The sequence below is a fragment of the Columba livia genome, chromosome 2 (assembly GCF_036013475.1).
Source record: "Columba livia isolate bColLiv1 breed racing homer chromosome 2, bColLiv1.pat.W.v2, whole genome shotgun sequence".
Taxonomy (NCBI): domain Eukaryota; kingdom Metazoa; phylum Chordata; class Aves; order Columbiformes; family Columbidae; genus Columba; species Columba livia.
Window position 1 is genome coordinate 103423315 of NC_088603.1, and position 13563 is coordinate 103436877.

The following is a 13563-nucleotide window of genomic DNA, read 5'->3' on the forward strand; positions in this document are numbered from 1 at the left end:
GATTGAACAGTCCTATAGTTGTGAATGATACATCTCCGCCTCCTGAGGAAATGTTTTTACTTAGTCTATTTCAGGAAATGACTGCTTCAGCAATTCCTTCTCCTCGCTGGACAAATGAGATACAAATCCATTTTATTATTATCATAAGTCTCATATGGGGGTCTCATAAATTCCCACCAGTCCTATTTGGGGAAATGTGAGCAGCCCTGTGCGCATCTGATAAGAGCTCTTTGCATTTCATTATGTAGCACATTGTGCACAGCTAAAAGAAAATTTTACTCAGTCAGTGATGCCTCTTTTGTAATTGCTCTTGAAAGCACTGCTAGATCCATGTGAGTTCAGCCTCTTGTGGAAAAAAAAACCCACAACTCATTGCAGCAATCATAGTACATTAGTAATTAGCTTAATAAAGCCCCTTTGTTTTATTGCTCCACAGACAGAAATAGTATTGCAAAGCAATGGACAGTTCTGAGTTGCAATTAAGAATTTAGTACAACCTTGATGCAGCAGACGAAGGACATAATGTAAGTGTACTGCGAAAGAATAGCACAGTGATGGAGACCACGGTGGAAAAACAATTAGCCAAACTGAGAGGGCAGTAACATACATCCTTTTGGAAATAATTTGCATATACCATACTGCACTTTTCATGTTTTTGTTATGTGCTGATAAAAACGTTCTTTCTCATGCAACAGATGATATAGAAAAGAAAATGCGACTATCACAAAGCCATTTCCTTTGGTGTACCTGCAGTTATATGCAAAAATTTCATGAGCATATACATACAATGCCCATCACTTGTCCACTTGCGTTCTGTCAGGCACATCAAAGAAACTTTAGCAAGTACTCCGTTGTTACTACGAACATAAAAGATTCTTTGGCTTCCAAAACGGGGCTATGTGGGTACTAATTGATGAAGAAACACACTCTTTCCTTCTGAATTTCAAGCTTGGACTCAGAGAGTTAAAAAAAAAAAAAATCCCATCTTTGCAGAAGTTGATGTTGCAAACATGCATCGAAGAATTATGGCCCAACTTAAGATAGGAAAAGCCATTTCCCTACAGGTACATGCAGAGCTCTTATTTAAGCTACAAGCAGAACAGCAAGGTGGCAGCTCCTGTCTGGCCAGAAAACAGTAACTGCTATTGAAATGCTGCTAGACAAGTAGCTCATTTGGTTTTGGTAGATTAATCCTCAGGACCACCACAGCATTGCCCAGATATAACATTCTGAGCCATAAGCCTGGGAATATGCAGATTTTCAAACTGCGTGTTGGATTTCTGCATTGCACGGAATACCAATGGAAAGGGCTTGCGCTTCTAGGCCACGGGTCATGAACACCAAGCTGGCAAAGGCACCCCAGTAATTCCAGGTGTCCACCTGAAGCTTCACTGATCACTCCAAAGGATGAATACATGTGTCTGTTTCCAATGTGTTTTTTTAATTCTCTCGGGTGTGGTTATTGAAATGCAAACCCATGTGTAACTACTCCTTTGCCATCTGAAGAGCATTGCTTTAAATTCTTGAAATTTTACAACAACTTGTAAGTTACTCAGTTCATTAAGCTCCCCCGCCCCGGAATCGTTTGGAGAAGCCCGAAGAAAACGGCCATAGGTTATCTACTTGTGCCAAGAAAACCTGACTAAACCCCACATTGCCTCTTCACAGCAGGATCCCACAAAACCGCTCCCGGCAGCACCGCTCCCCAGGCGCTGCCACTTCACCGCTGCTGAGCAGCGATCCCGGGCGGCGCCAGGCCCTGGGCCTGCTCCGGCCTCCGCAAGTGCCTGGCCACAAATCCCGGGGCAGAAGAAGGCAACAGCCCAACACAAGAGCACCGGCTGCCTTATCGCTGACACCCCGGGCAGGGCGCCGCACTCAGCCGAAGCCGCTCCGCACCCGCCCAGCGCCGCCGGGTGTCGCGCACAGCAACACCTCCCGACCCCGCCATGCCGCCGCGGGGTTCAGCTCGGCGCGGGGCACCATGGGAGTTGTAGTTGCTCTTGCTCCCGCCGGCGCGCCCAGGGATCCCACAGAGGGTTGAGAGCTCCCAGCAAAGGGCGGTCGGGGAGCGGCGGGCCGGAGGAGGAGGGACGCGGACTACGTGTCCCAAAATGCACCGCGGCCGCCGTTGGCCAGGCAGGGCGGGCTGGCGGCGGAACCGGCGCGGCGGTTGAATGTCGGCGGGGATAGAGGCGCGATGGAGTTGTCGTCGCTCGTCAAGAAGCTGGGTAACGGCTTCCTTCTACCTCTCGGGGCACCGGGCCCGGCTGCTGGGCGGCGCCGTGGCTGTCACGACCCCTCCGCGGGGCTGTGTGCAGCGGGGCGGTGAGGGCCCTGTCTCCCGCCCGCCTCCCGCGCCACGGGGGTTTCACCTGCGAAACGGGCCCGTCGGTTGCGTGAGGGGGCGGGCGGCTCTTTCCCCGGCACACGCGGAGGCCTGCCCGGCCTGCGCATCCCCACGGCCTCCCCGCCTCGGACCCCTCGCCAGTTTTACTGCCTCCTGCACTCTGGTCCCCGCTGCCCCCATCGAGGGGGCGGTGGCACACGGTGATAACTTCCCTAGGAAATGCTGAAAGCTTTCCCCTTCAGATATGGTGCCTTTCGATTCAGTGGACTTGGATAGAATTTGACCCATTTGTGAGGCTGAGGCATCTTTCGATATCCACAGTACATTGTGGTAGAGTTTTGCATAATTTAGTTGCCTGCTTCAAGAAAAAGGGCCATCGTCTTGTTTTACGTTTGGCACCAGATTACATCAGTGTTTTCTTTTTTATTATTTCACACTTGCACACCATGCAGACACTTGGTTAGCTTACTGCTGATGAGTGCAGTCATGTTTATCTTCCTGGTAAGCATAATACTGACGGCATAAAAGCTAGCTTTTTTTTCTCCACAGATCTTGGACAGCATTCTGGTTGTCCAAATAAGAATAAAGTTATGGCGGTTGTTTTGATGGGTCTTTTAATCCCGTTATTTTTTGGGCAGGTCACGAACTGGCAGAGATAAGAGAACGATCTCTGAAGACTATTTTGTTTAAACTAGATCATAACTTGATTTCATATGCCGATCTGGTCCATGAGAAAATGCTTTTCCTTAATCTTTTGGAGTGGTTCAATTTTCCAGTCGTCCCAATGAAAGAAGAAATACTAAACTTTGTGAACAATTTGATCCAGGTATGATACACTAACTTTCATTTATATATAAACTATATGGCTTTAGAATGCTAAAGCAAAATAAAACTGAATATTATTTGTTTTTGTAGCTGCATGTAATGACATTTTAGAGTGTTTTACAAATATGTGAATAATAAAGCCACAGTGTGTAGACAGAAATGAAACCAATTTGAGTGACTGGCAATTGGTCATAGGGATAGCAGAAGAAAAGTAATTATTTTCTGGGTTTCTGCTTCTTCGGTTTCTCATTTAGTGTCTAATTTCTTTTTTTGGGACACGATTTGCCACTAAGCTCTTGCAGTGTTCCTGAAAAGTGAAGATTTGAACAGTAGTACAACTTATTTTAAAGGAGTTGAGAAAATGTTGCAGAAATTTTGGAAATCTCATAATAAATTCGTGTGTTATAATCACTTAATGGCAACTAAGAAAAAAAATGCTGTGCATGAAACTGATGTGTGGTGTAAACAAAGGTGAAATCTAACTAAAGATTATGGTTCTTTCACTTCCCCTGCCTCCCTCAAGGTCAAGATACCTTGAGACTCTTCAGGCTAACTTTGTCAGTTATTTGTTCTGATGTAGCATCCACCTGCTGCCCAGAAACTGATGGGAATTGGTGCAGTGGAATTCTTCTCTCAGCTTCGGCCTGATGTGGATCCCAACTTGCAGGCTATAATTGATGGGATAGTGGATGGACTGTTCTTCCTTCCTTCTGGACTTCCTTCTAGTTCTTTATCAGTATGTTATCAAGTTCAGTCTCAGCCTTCAGTAGAGCAACCAGGTAATTTATATATTTTGAAGTGTGATATATTTAAAATGATAATAAAGTAAATGAAAAGCTTCTAGGCTATCAAAAGTTGAGGTTTTCAGGCATAGTAGGTGAATTATTCCTGAGAGATCAGAGAAGTGTATGGTAAGGAAATTCTGCCAGAGAAAGTGTGATCTTAATTAAATCAGATAGTGCCATTCCCCTAATAGAGTTCTCTGCATGCTAACAGTCCTGTTGTTTGTAATCAGACCTTTTCTGTCCATTTCCTTGGTATGTAATATCTATTTGCTATAATGTAAAAAGGATGTGACACAGGACATGAACTCCCAAAGACTGCTTTATGGCAGCAAGTGTAGCAATTTTTAACAAATCTGTAATTAAAGCAGTATGTTTGCTACTTTTCTTTGCATAGTAGACTAACTTTGAGAGCAATTCAAATATTTAAAAAAAAAAAAAAAAACAGGCAGGAAGAATGATTTTTGAAACTACGTTAGTGTTATATGTGCTATCTGCTTAGTTTCAGATAAATATTTGTCATAGAAAAATAGGTAAACTTTCTTTAAAATTTCATAGTGTGTGTGAAGTGCTTCATGTATGTTTGAAGTGCTATTACTTGTTCCAGTTATCCTGGCTTATTATCTATCTTGCAATTATTCACAATTAGATGTAGTAAAGAATTAAACCCATGTGGTTCCCTTCTTCTGCCTTAAAAATTTTAGCACAAAGTATATAGGAGAAAATTATGTACGTTGTAGGTCCTTTATCCTTCTGGTTCTTGCTGTTGTACTGTGCAGTGTAGTAATGCCCGCACCTCTGTCACTCATACTGCGCAGTCTCAGAGATAAGAGTAATTTTCCTGTGGTTACTGCAGCCTGACACATGCTTGGAGGTTTAGTTTGCTAGAACTATGTGGCTGTTTAATTTTTTTTTTTTTTTTAAATTTTAGTTTAGTTTTGAAAGTACTCAATGAAGTATTGTATGTAATTCCTACTCACGCTATAAATTGTATTAATATGTGAATTAAATAATGTTAGTGTTTAGTAACAGGTGTGTTTTATTTTTCTTTCTATTACAACTTCAGTTACTGGGAAAAATTGTAAACTAATAATCTGGACATTATCTTGTTTAATCCTTTGATCCAAATATTATGTTCTGGAGAGATTGCTTTTAATATTACACACCTTTTGTATATTTTGTTATACAGTTGCGTATTAACTACAAGTATTTAATAATATACATATATGTATGGAGGGACAACATTTCAGCTGACTTGAAGAGGCAGCAGTTTTGGTAGAAAGGTTTTAAATAGTTTATTTTAAAGTTAATTTTATTATTACATTGGTAGACTGGAGGACAACGTTTCGTTGGCTGGCAGTTCTTGATCAGGCAGTATATTTTGTATAATGTTTTTTGCAATTGCTTGTATGGTATGCAAAGTAGTGTGAGAAAATGGAAAAAAATGTTGCAGTTGCAGAATGTGATTATAAAAAAATAAACAGCAACACACTCTTTATACTCCATATTCTTGGTCATCTGGGATGATTTTAAACAGATTTCCTTGACAGGTTAAAACTTGAGGGCAACAGGGAAGCAGTTCAGGAAAAACATGAAGATAAATTGAGTTTTGCTTTTTTTCTGTATGTTTTTTAAACTTACTCTTTATTTGTTTTAGTTCCACCTCAAGGGGAATTGTTCACTGGATATTTTTGTCAAGGTAGAAGTCACCTGCTACCATTAGAAGTACCTCCCAGAAGAACAGTTGGTATGTGTAGTTATAAAATAAGAATGTGTTAATTATAGAAAGTGCTTAGAGTTGTAATTTAGTTTGAATTCCATTACAAATATTGTTATTGGCTACTATTTCTCCTATTGTTATTCTGTGAAGTCTAGTATAACAAAAGGAACAATTGTAATGCTTCTAAAAATTACATTCGTGTTAATGGATCTTTCTGCTTTCTAGTAAACAGCGTAACTCTTTGGAATACGTAAAGTATGTTAAAATATGCTGTAATTAAAAAAAATATTTAAATTTCTAATGCTTTTCAGGAGATCTGTTTTTCATAGTCAAAAGTGTCTTAAGTACCTTTTCATTTCAACAAAACTTTAGTCTGAAGTACGTTTCTGCTTTTCATAAAACTAGATGAGATGCTTTAGAAATCTTTACGTTGTATTTAAATGAAAAACAGTGTTATACTTTCATTTTTTGTCAGTAAAATTATATGACATTTTTCACTGACAAACACAGACCAATATTATTTTGACAAGTCTTTGCCTATACCAATATACTAGTAGCAGTTCACAGGAGAGGGTCATATTTAACACACAGTATGGTTCTGAGAACTAGATTTTTAAGTATGATTTTGGAGTTACTGTGAGTAAATTACCAGATTACTTTTTTTAGCAGTGTATCAGCTATCTTTAGGATTGCACAATAATTATTATAAATATTAAGTTAAAATAGCTTTGATGTTCTGTTAGTTAAAAAGTTATGTCACAATTTAATAGCAGCTATAATTTCTACTGCTTTAAGAGTAAAAGCATGAGATCAGTTTTCCATTTTTTGAAATCACGCTAATATTCTTTTGTAGCAGAACAAAATGATTATTTGATCAAAAGCATATGCAGGTATCGAGTATTTGTCCACTAATGCTGTATTTTCTATTTGCTAAAGCTTTTTTCAATAAATACATTTCATTTTGTATGTTCCAAAATATCCTTTTTTTTTTTTTTTTTTCAGTGAAATGCTTGAAATTTTCTACATTTCCTTGGCTCACTCTGACTTCAACAGATAGACATGTTCTTTCATCAAATGAAAGGTACAGTCATAGAAACAGTACAATTTGCTTGTAATTTTTATTTTTCTTGGGTAAGAGTTATTCTAAATTTTTGTCCTTCTGCCTCATTAGACTTTTTGTAAGTAAACTAATTAGTTAATTTTTGATAAATGATCATAAAAGCTGTGCTGAAGTTGGGCAGAGTGGATAAAGAATGAGTTGTAATAGGACAGGTTTTCTGTTAATGTGTCTGTCCATTCTTTGTGTTTGATTCAGAGTACTTTTTAAATTCATGACGCTTCAATCTGTCTTCTAGATTTCTCAAGTGGGCCAAAGTTTTCTTTCAGTTAATTTTAGAACAGCCTGGCATAAAATAATTATTTACTTTACTACTCTGGCCACTTGGCAGAGAAATCCATACTTTCAGTAGGAACTTAAGTAAGTTTAGGCCAGGAAGTTCAGGTACCATGCCTTATACAGTCATTGAATCATTCAGATAATATTTTGGCCTTTTTTTTTTTTTTTTTTTAACTTTTCATTTAGAAAAAGTGTGCTTGAAGTGGCCTAAGGAAGAGTTCTGTAGTTGGCATTCCTTATGAGTTGACACAGAGCTGTGACAGATTTCTAGCATAGTAAACAGTGCAGTATCATTGACTATTTAGCAAATCTAGCTGTAATCTTTCCTGTAACAGTGTTGGTGTGTGTGTTGTGTGGTATTTTGTTTTTGTTTTTTTTTTTTAGTTTTGAAACACTTCTGAGGGTGGAAAACCTCTTAAATATTTAATTTCCTTTATGCCTGAGTCTAGAAAAAGAACACAGATCCTTAAAACTGGACGTTTGTTTGTTTGGTTTTTTTTTTACTTATGATTTGTTTTTTACAGTGCTTCTCAGAAACAGTGGTTTCTGAAACAAATAAAAATAGAAAAAAGTGAAGTTAGAATGCCCAAAAGTTTCTTATTATTTACTAATATACACATTAGAGAATAGTTAATAAGTTTATTCTTTTATATAACTTTCCACATATGCAGTTCAAGTGCTTTTAAGTTATACATGAACCTTGGTGATGAAAAATACTTTCTTATTGGTAAGAGTTAGATTACTTGCTGTATACCGCTGAGATAATAACTAGTTTCACAGGGAATTTCCAGTCTTTCTTACCTTAATTTCAAATTCAGAACTGATAGTTATTTCTGTTCTGGGAAGGTAATTTTACATGTGGTTTGATAACAGTTGGCATTGAGTTTATTCTTTATTGTATACAGAATAAGCATAGCTAAGGAATAATTCAAGTTTAAAAGTAGTAGAACAATAGAATTACAGCATTTTTTTCTTTAGATTCTTCAGTGTTTTGATTATAACTTTCTTGTAAAGACTTGTTCAAGATAATGATTACTGGTTGTGTTTTTTGTTTTAATACATATTTAAATATGAACTGCATTTTTAGCTCTTTGAGAAGTAACAACCAAAGTTTAATTTGGAGTACGTGTGAGCTTCTTCAGGATGTGATTATGCAAGATTTTCCTGCTGAGATCTTTCTTCAAAGGCCGAAGATTGTACAGGCAAGAATTGACATAAAGCTTAAGGTTTTTATTGTGCTATGGTGTAAGTCCTGCCAAGTAAGAATTGATATAAATGATACAATTTGTTTCTAAACAAAGTAGCTAAACAAAAGTTCCTTCATGTAAACTCTAGGTGCATAGAAAAGGGGACATTAAATATATATTGTCTTTAGAAAGTTATTTGGTTGTAATAATGTATATTGCTAATCAGTAATGAAAAGTGTTGTGAAATAATACTTTGTTTCTTGTGAATAAGGTAAAATTGTGTCACTGTCATGTGCACACCCTCTAATGGGCTCCCATAAAAAAAGTAGTGACTTTATGGGAAATATGATGCGGAACTCAGCTTCTCTCTTAGGAGTGAGTCTTGCATTCAGTAAGAAAACAGTAATTAAGGCTATTACTTGCTGTGATCTTTTAAAACAATTAGAAACATTTGTGAACTATATTTAGCGCAAGACTTTCGCTGGCATGGTTGTTCATGGAAGTGCATTCATGTTCAGCTGCCAGTGTTGATGGTTTTGTATTTGCAGAGCCTTTTGTCTCTGCTAAACTTGGCTTTTGGAGGAGATGGAAGACATCGGTTAGCTTTGCAGGCTGTGTCGTGCCTGCGACAGTTGTGCATCTTCTTGAGAAGCAGACTTAACTTTCACAGAGATCCAAGTTTTTCTTCCACAGAGCAAGGTAGGTATTTTCAAATATTTGAAATACTATTGTGTTTTTATTACAGGTAAGATTCTCTAAGATGATTTAAAAAAAAAAAAGCCAGCCTACAACTTTATAGCAAATGTAATCTTGTTAAAATCTTTTGCTAAATGATGGTGTTCAGTACTATTCATATTAGTAAGTATTTTTGGAGTATTTGCAGTATTTTAAAATACTTACTCATTAATCATTACAATTTCGTGTGATTACTCGTTCATCAGCTTTTCCCGTTACCTAACTGTTTGTATGTCAGCAGGAGAGGGATTTTTACCTCAAAGTAAATGGAATCTGTAAAATGAAAGTGGGCAGAGTTTCATAAAAGTTTTCAAGCTATTAGTGCTAAACAACTTAGTTACTAACTTCATGAGCTATGTTTTCTGGGTAGGCTTTTTTTTTTTTTTTTTAATTCTGATGGCTGACAATAGTTTAATGGTTGTTTCGGATTTTACAGTCATTAGGGCTGTTTCGCAATGTTTTTAATTCTTAAATTTTGTAGATTTAATAGTGTTGATTAGTTATAATGATCTTCCTGTTTCCATTTTGTCAGCTGAATTTGTTTCTGTAGTTGGGTAATCTGGTCCTCTTCATAAGATTACCACTATATTTGGTGTCTTAATAAATTATATTGGCTGTTTCCTTGCTAATTCAGTTAAAACATCAGCCAATCCAGTAGCCTTAGTCAGACGTAATGTTTTATGATTCAACTGTAATTTTCAGTGGTTTTGCCTTGGAACTGAGTTTCCAAACTCTACTACTTTGCAGTGATAGGTTGTCCTGTCTCTCCAATATTTACTTAGTGTTTTCTATATCCTGCCATAGTTAGTTCTACCATTACTTGACTATGTAGTATTTTTCAGAATAATGGGTTCCACTAATGGAAAATATATGATTTGTGTTACATAAAGGCACTGCTTCCCAGAATTCCTCTATATCTTACTGTCGAGAAGCAAGAGGTCCTTTTCATTCTCAGAATCCATCACCTGGAAGTAGTAGCCCTCGCCCATCTGTGATTGGGCGGACAGTTCAGCGTCCTAGAGGAGATGGTCAAGATTGGGATGCAGCATCTTCCAGGTGAATAAAATAAGAAATAACTTACACTTCAATTAAAAATTATTAATATAGGATTGTATCATAGGCTCATTATCAGTGTATGAGATGATGTGAGAGTTTTGTTAACCTGTGAAAAATCTAACCATGTTTATAAATTGAACAGTTTTTTAAGTGATGTTCACAATACATAAAGTCAGTTTTACCTGTCACATTCTGTACCCAACCAACATTTTTAACAAAATCTTGTAGTATCAATTATTGCTTGTGCATGTATTTATAAGATGCAGAAAAGCATTTCTTCAGACTATTGCTGTTAAGTCGGGGATTTTTTTTTTCTTCAGCAGATGACTCCATAGGTTCTTTTAAGTTGAATGGCCATCCTGTAGGTCACAGTATACAGTATTGTTGAAAACACTGTGCTGTATAAAGACTTCCATTAAAATCTTTACATTTTCTTGTTAAATCTGACAATGAATTTAAGTTGTATATCACCTAAAAGTTCAATTCCAATATGAAATTACATATTGTCTGTATACCCTCAAAATATTGAGGTGGTTGTTCATGTGTGGTTTTGTTACTCATATTGACACAACGGACTTAAAGCTGCTGTTCAAGAACCAATAACTTTTAGTATGTCAGAATTTAAAAGTTCTTGTGAATCTTTACTGTGTTCTTGTTGGTAGTTCTTCTTGGTCTCTATGGTGTATTGGCTTAGTGATTGAGTAACTCATAGGTATTCAAGTAGACTGATATTACAGATGAGGATAGTTCATGTAGTTAATTGTAAATGCACCTTGAGAGTCATTGCATCAAAAGGTTATTTTTACTTATCTTAAGTCTAAGATATTAATTTTTAATTATGTAACTAGTATGGCACTGGAAATGAACTCCAGGCTTTATGCATTCTAGGACCTCACCATGTTCCCCAGTGGAACAGTTAACAATTTAATAGTAGCTGACGTATATTGTGCAAGAGATAGGGATGGACTGGCTATCAGTGTAGTGAGGAAATACACATTAAGCACCAATTAAAACTGTGATGAAACATCTACAAAACAGGGAGTGGTAATTTATTAAAAGTATAAGGCCATATTATAAGCTTTTCTTTTATCTTTTTGCATCCTGTGTGCTGTAGTACAGCTGTTCACTGCCCATGAATCTCATTTCTTACAAATATATAATTTAGCCCAGATACAGCATAAAAAGCCCATGATGTTGAACAGAAAATGTGATAGAGGGGAATGACTGTAGTGTTGCTCTGACATTGCTGATTTTGATGCAGAAGATCCACTTTTAGTGAATCTTGTCTTTTTCAACGTAGTTGTAATATAGATTGTTTATTGCCATTCCATATGTAACTCTTCTTTTTCCTTGTTCTTAAATCTTGAGACTCTTCAATCTCTCTATTTATCTGTTTCAAATTCTGCCTGGAAACTTAACCTTTCCTCTTCTGAATTGCTTTTATGATTGATACCTCTCCTTTCTTACCCTCTGGTAAGTGCAATTTGAACCACTACGTACTGGTGAACTCTTCTATTTTGCTTATACACTTCTATCAACCTCCTAAAATTGGTTGACTTACACATTCTTAATAGCTATTCATAGACATCTTTTACATTTAGTTGGATAATATGATATAAACCAGTCATGCCACAATTCAGTTTCTTCAGCTTTTTTAATAAAAAAACCCCAAATAAAAAAAAAAACTGTTAAAGTCAAACAGGTTTTTTAAAGCACTTCAAGATTGCTAAATGTTATAGGATAAGAAAAAATGTCTAGGATAAGAAAAAACATTAAGAAACATTTGTTCTAAGTTGTATTAATTATAATGCTGCCAATAGAATTAGATTTGTTTTGAAAGCAGTTGGAAAATAATAAAATTATGAACTATAGATAGAGCTCATAATTTCAAATAATTATATATATAACTACATTTATATTTTGTAATATGTATTTGGGTGCACTCAAGGCTTTCTTGGGCAAGGGAATATTTTCTGGTTTACAGTGGAAAAAGAAGTCCTACAGGCTTAAACATTGGGCACTGTTACTTAATTTTCCTTCTGAGAATTCTTGTGGCTATCCACACAGAATGGGGTTTATGTAATACATATAGTTCAGGCTGAAATTTGATTTAGTAAGTAGCCTTGCTTCAAGCAACTGATAGATTTTGTTCATCAAAAATAATGTTTCAAATCAACTGATTTTTCTCTTGCAATATTATATCACATGTGTATTTCTTCCGGTTCACATTTCTAAATACATTTGAAGCTGACTGCCAAGCAGTAGGCATTCTTTTGTGATGCTACGAGGTCTGACATTTAAAAAGGCAACCAATCAAAATCCTCCTCTTCCTGCAAGGCTGGTGGATTACAGAGAAGGGTTGGGATGGAAGGAAGGGTGTAAGTGAAGGAAACAGGACATTAAAATACTTGATGCTATTTTAACATCTATACCTATGTGGGTTTTCTCTTTGCAAGAGTTAACTATATCTCTTTTTTGTTTGTTTCATTTGTTGTTTTAAGTGGAAACAGTACTCAAGCAAATGCAAACTCCAGAATCTCTCTGCATTCCCCGCTTGATGTAGGACATATTGACCTACCGGATATTGAAAATGAGGACACTTTGGAATTACAGATGAAGCAGCTTAGCCTTCCTCAGTTTTGTGTTTCTATCTTAGAAAATGCAATACCTCTTCTAAGAACAGGTGAGAAAGTTTTGAATTAAGTATTTCACTTAGGTATCCTTCCTGTCTTTAGACAAACCTCTTAAGAAGGTCATATTATAAGGAGAGTACCTCAAATAAGTAAAGACAGATGATTCCTGATATAACAGTTCTTTTCTAGGGACTTTGTTCAAGTCGTAAAACTTGAATCTTCTGGTTGATTTCCAGAATTGCTGCAGAAGTTTCAAATACTCTTTACTGATGATGGGAAGTAGGGGTAGGAAAAGTGGGTGTAAGGTGGAAAAACAGTGTGGCTGTATAAAATGTCATTCAAGAATATGAAAAAATAACAACACTTAAAATGTGTTCTGCTCAGTTTGAGCATAGAGTTTTCCTCCTGTTCAAGAAATATTAAACAAAAATTCTGGGAAGAGGTTTGTTGTCATTCTTATGAATGCAGTAACAAATTATAATTATGTTTTAAGAAACATGAATAATCTAATAGCAACTAATGATTTTTATTTTAACTTAAAAAGGTTCTAAATTGCAAAACCTTTTTGAAGGACGGTCTTTTTACCCTTAGGTTGTCTAAAATAGTATGCTTTTGAAAAACAATGCCATTCAAAACAGTTATTGGTAAATGTGGTAAAGTTTTCAAATATAGGAGCTGGAAATCTGTATCTGTCTATGACTAGAATAGTTGTTTTTTTAATATACCTGTCAACATTTCCTGAGCTTGGTAGAGGCTTGAACTTTAAAATTGTATAAAATATGAATGAAACTTTCATTTACTGTTGTTTTCATGATTATTTATAACTTTTTATGACTTTATGTTCTGTCACAAAATACTAATTTACTTGTGCATTTCATA

The 13563-nt window shown here is 36.4% G+C and overlaps 1 protein-coding gene across 1 annotated transcript in view; it reads left to right on the forward strand.

The window, feature by feature from the left end:
- Positions 1-2071: 2071 nt before the first annotated feature.
- RTTN (rotatin) overlaps positions 2072-13563 on the forward strand; it is a 78608-nt gene continuing 67116 nt past the window's right edge. The window contains exons 1-9 of the mRNA XM_021291395.2: positions 2072-2231; positions 2989-3176; positions 3756-3954; positions 5615-5704; positions 6680-6758; positions 8161-8275; positions 8809-8959; positions 9886-10051; positions 12553-12734. Of these exons, the coding sequence (XP_021147070.2) occupies positions 2201-2231; positions 2989-3176; positions 3756-3954; positions 5615-5704; positions 6680-6758; positions 8161-8275; positions 8809-8959; positions 9886-10051; positions 12553-12734 (1201 nt within the window). The 5' untranslated portion in view covers positions 2072-2200. The remainder of the gene's footprint in view (positions 2232-2988; positions 3177-3755; positions 3955-5614; positions 5705-6679; positions 6759-8160; positions 8276-8808; positions 8960-9885; positions 10052-12552; positions 12735-13563) is intronic.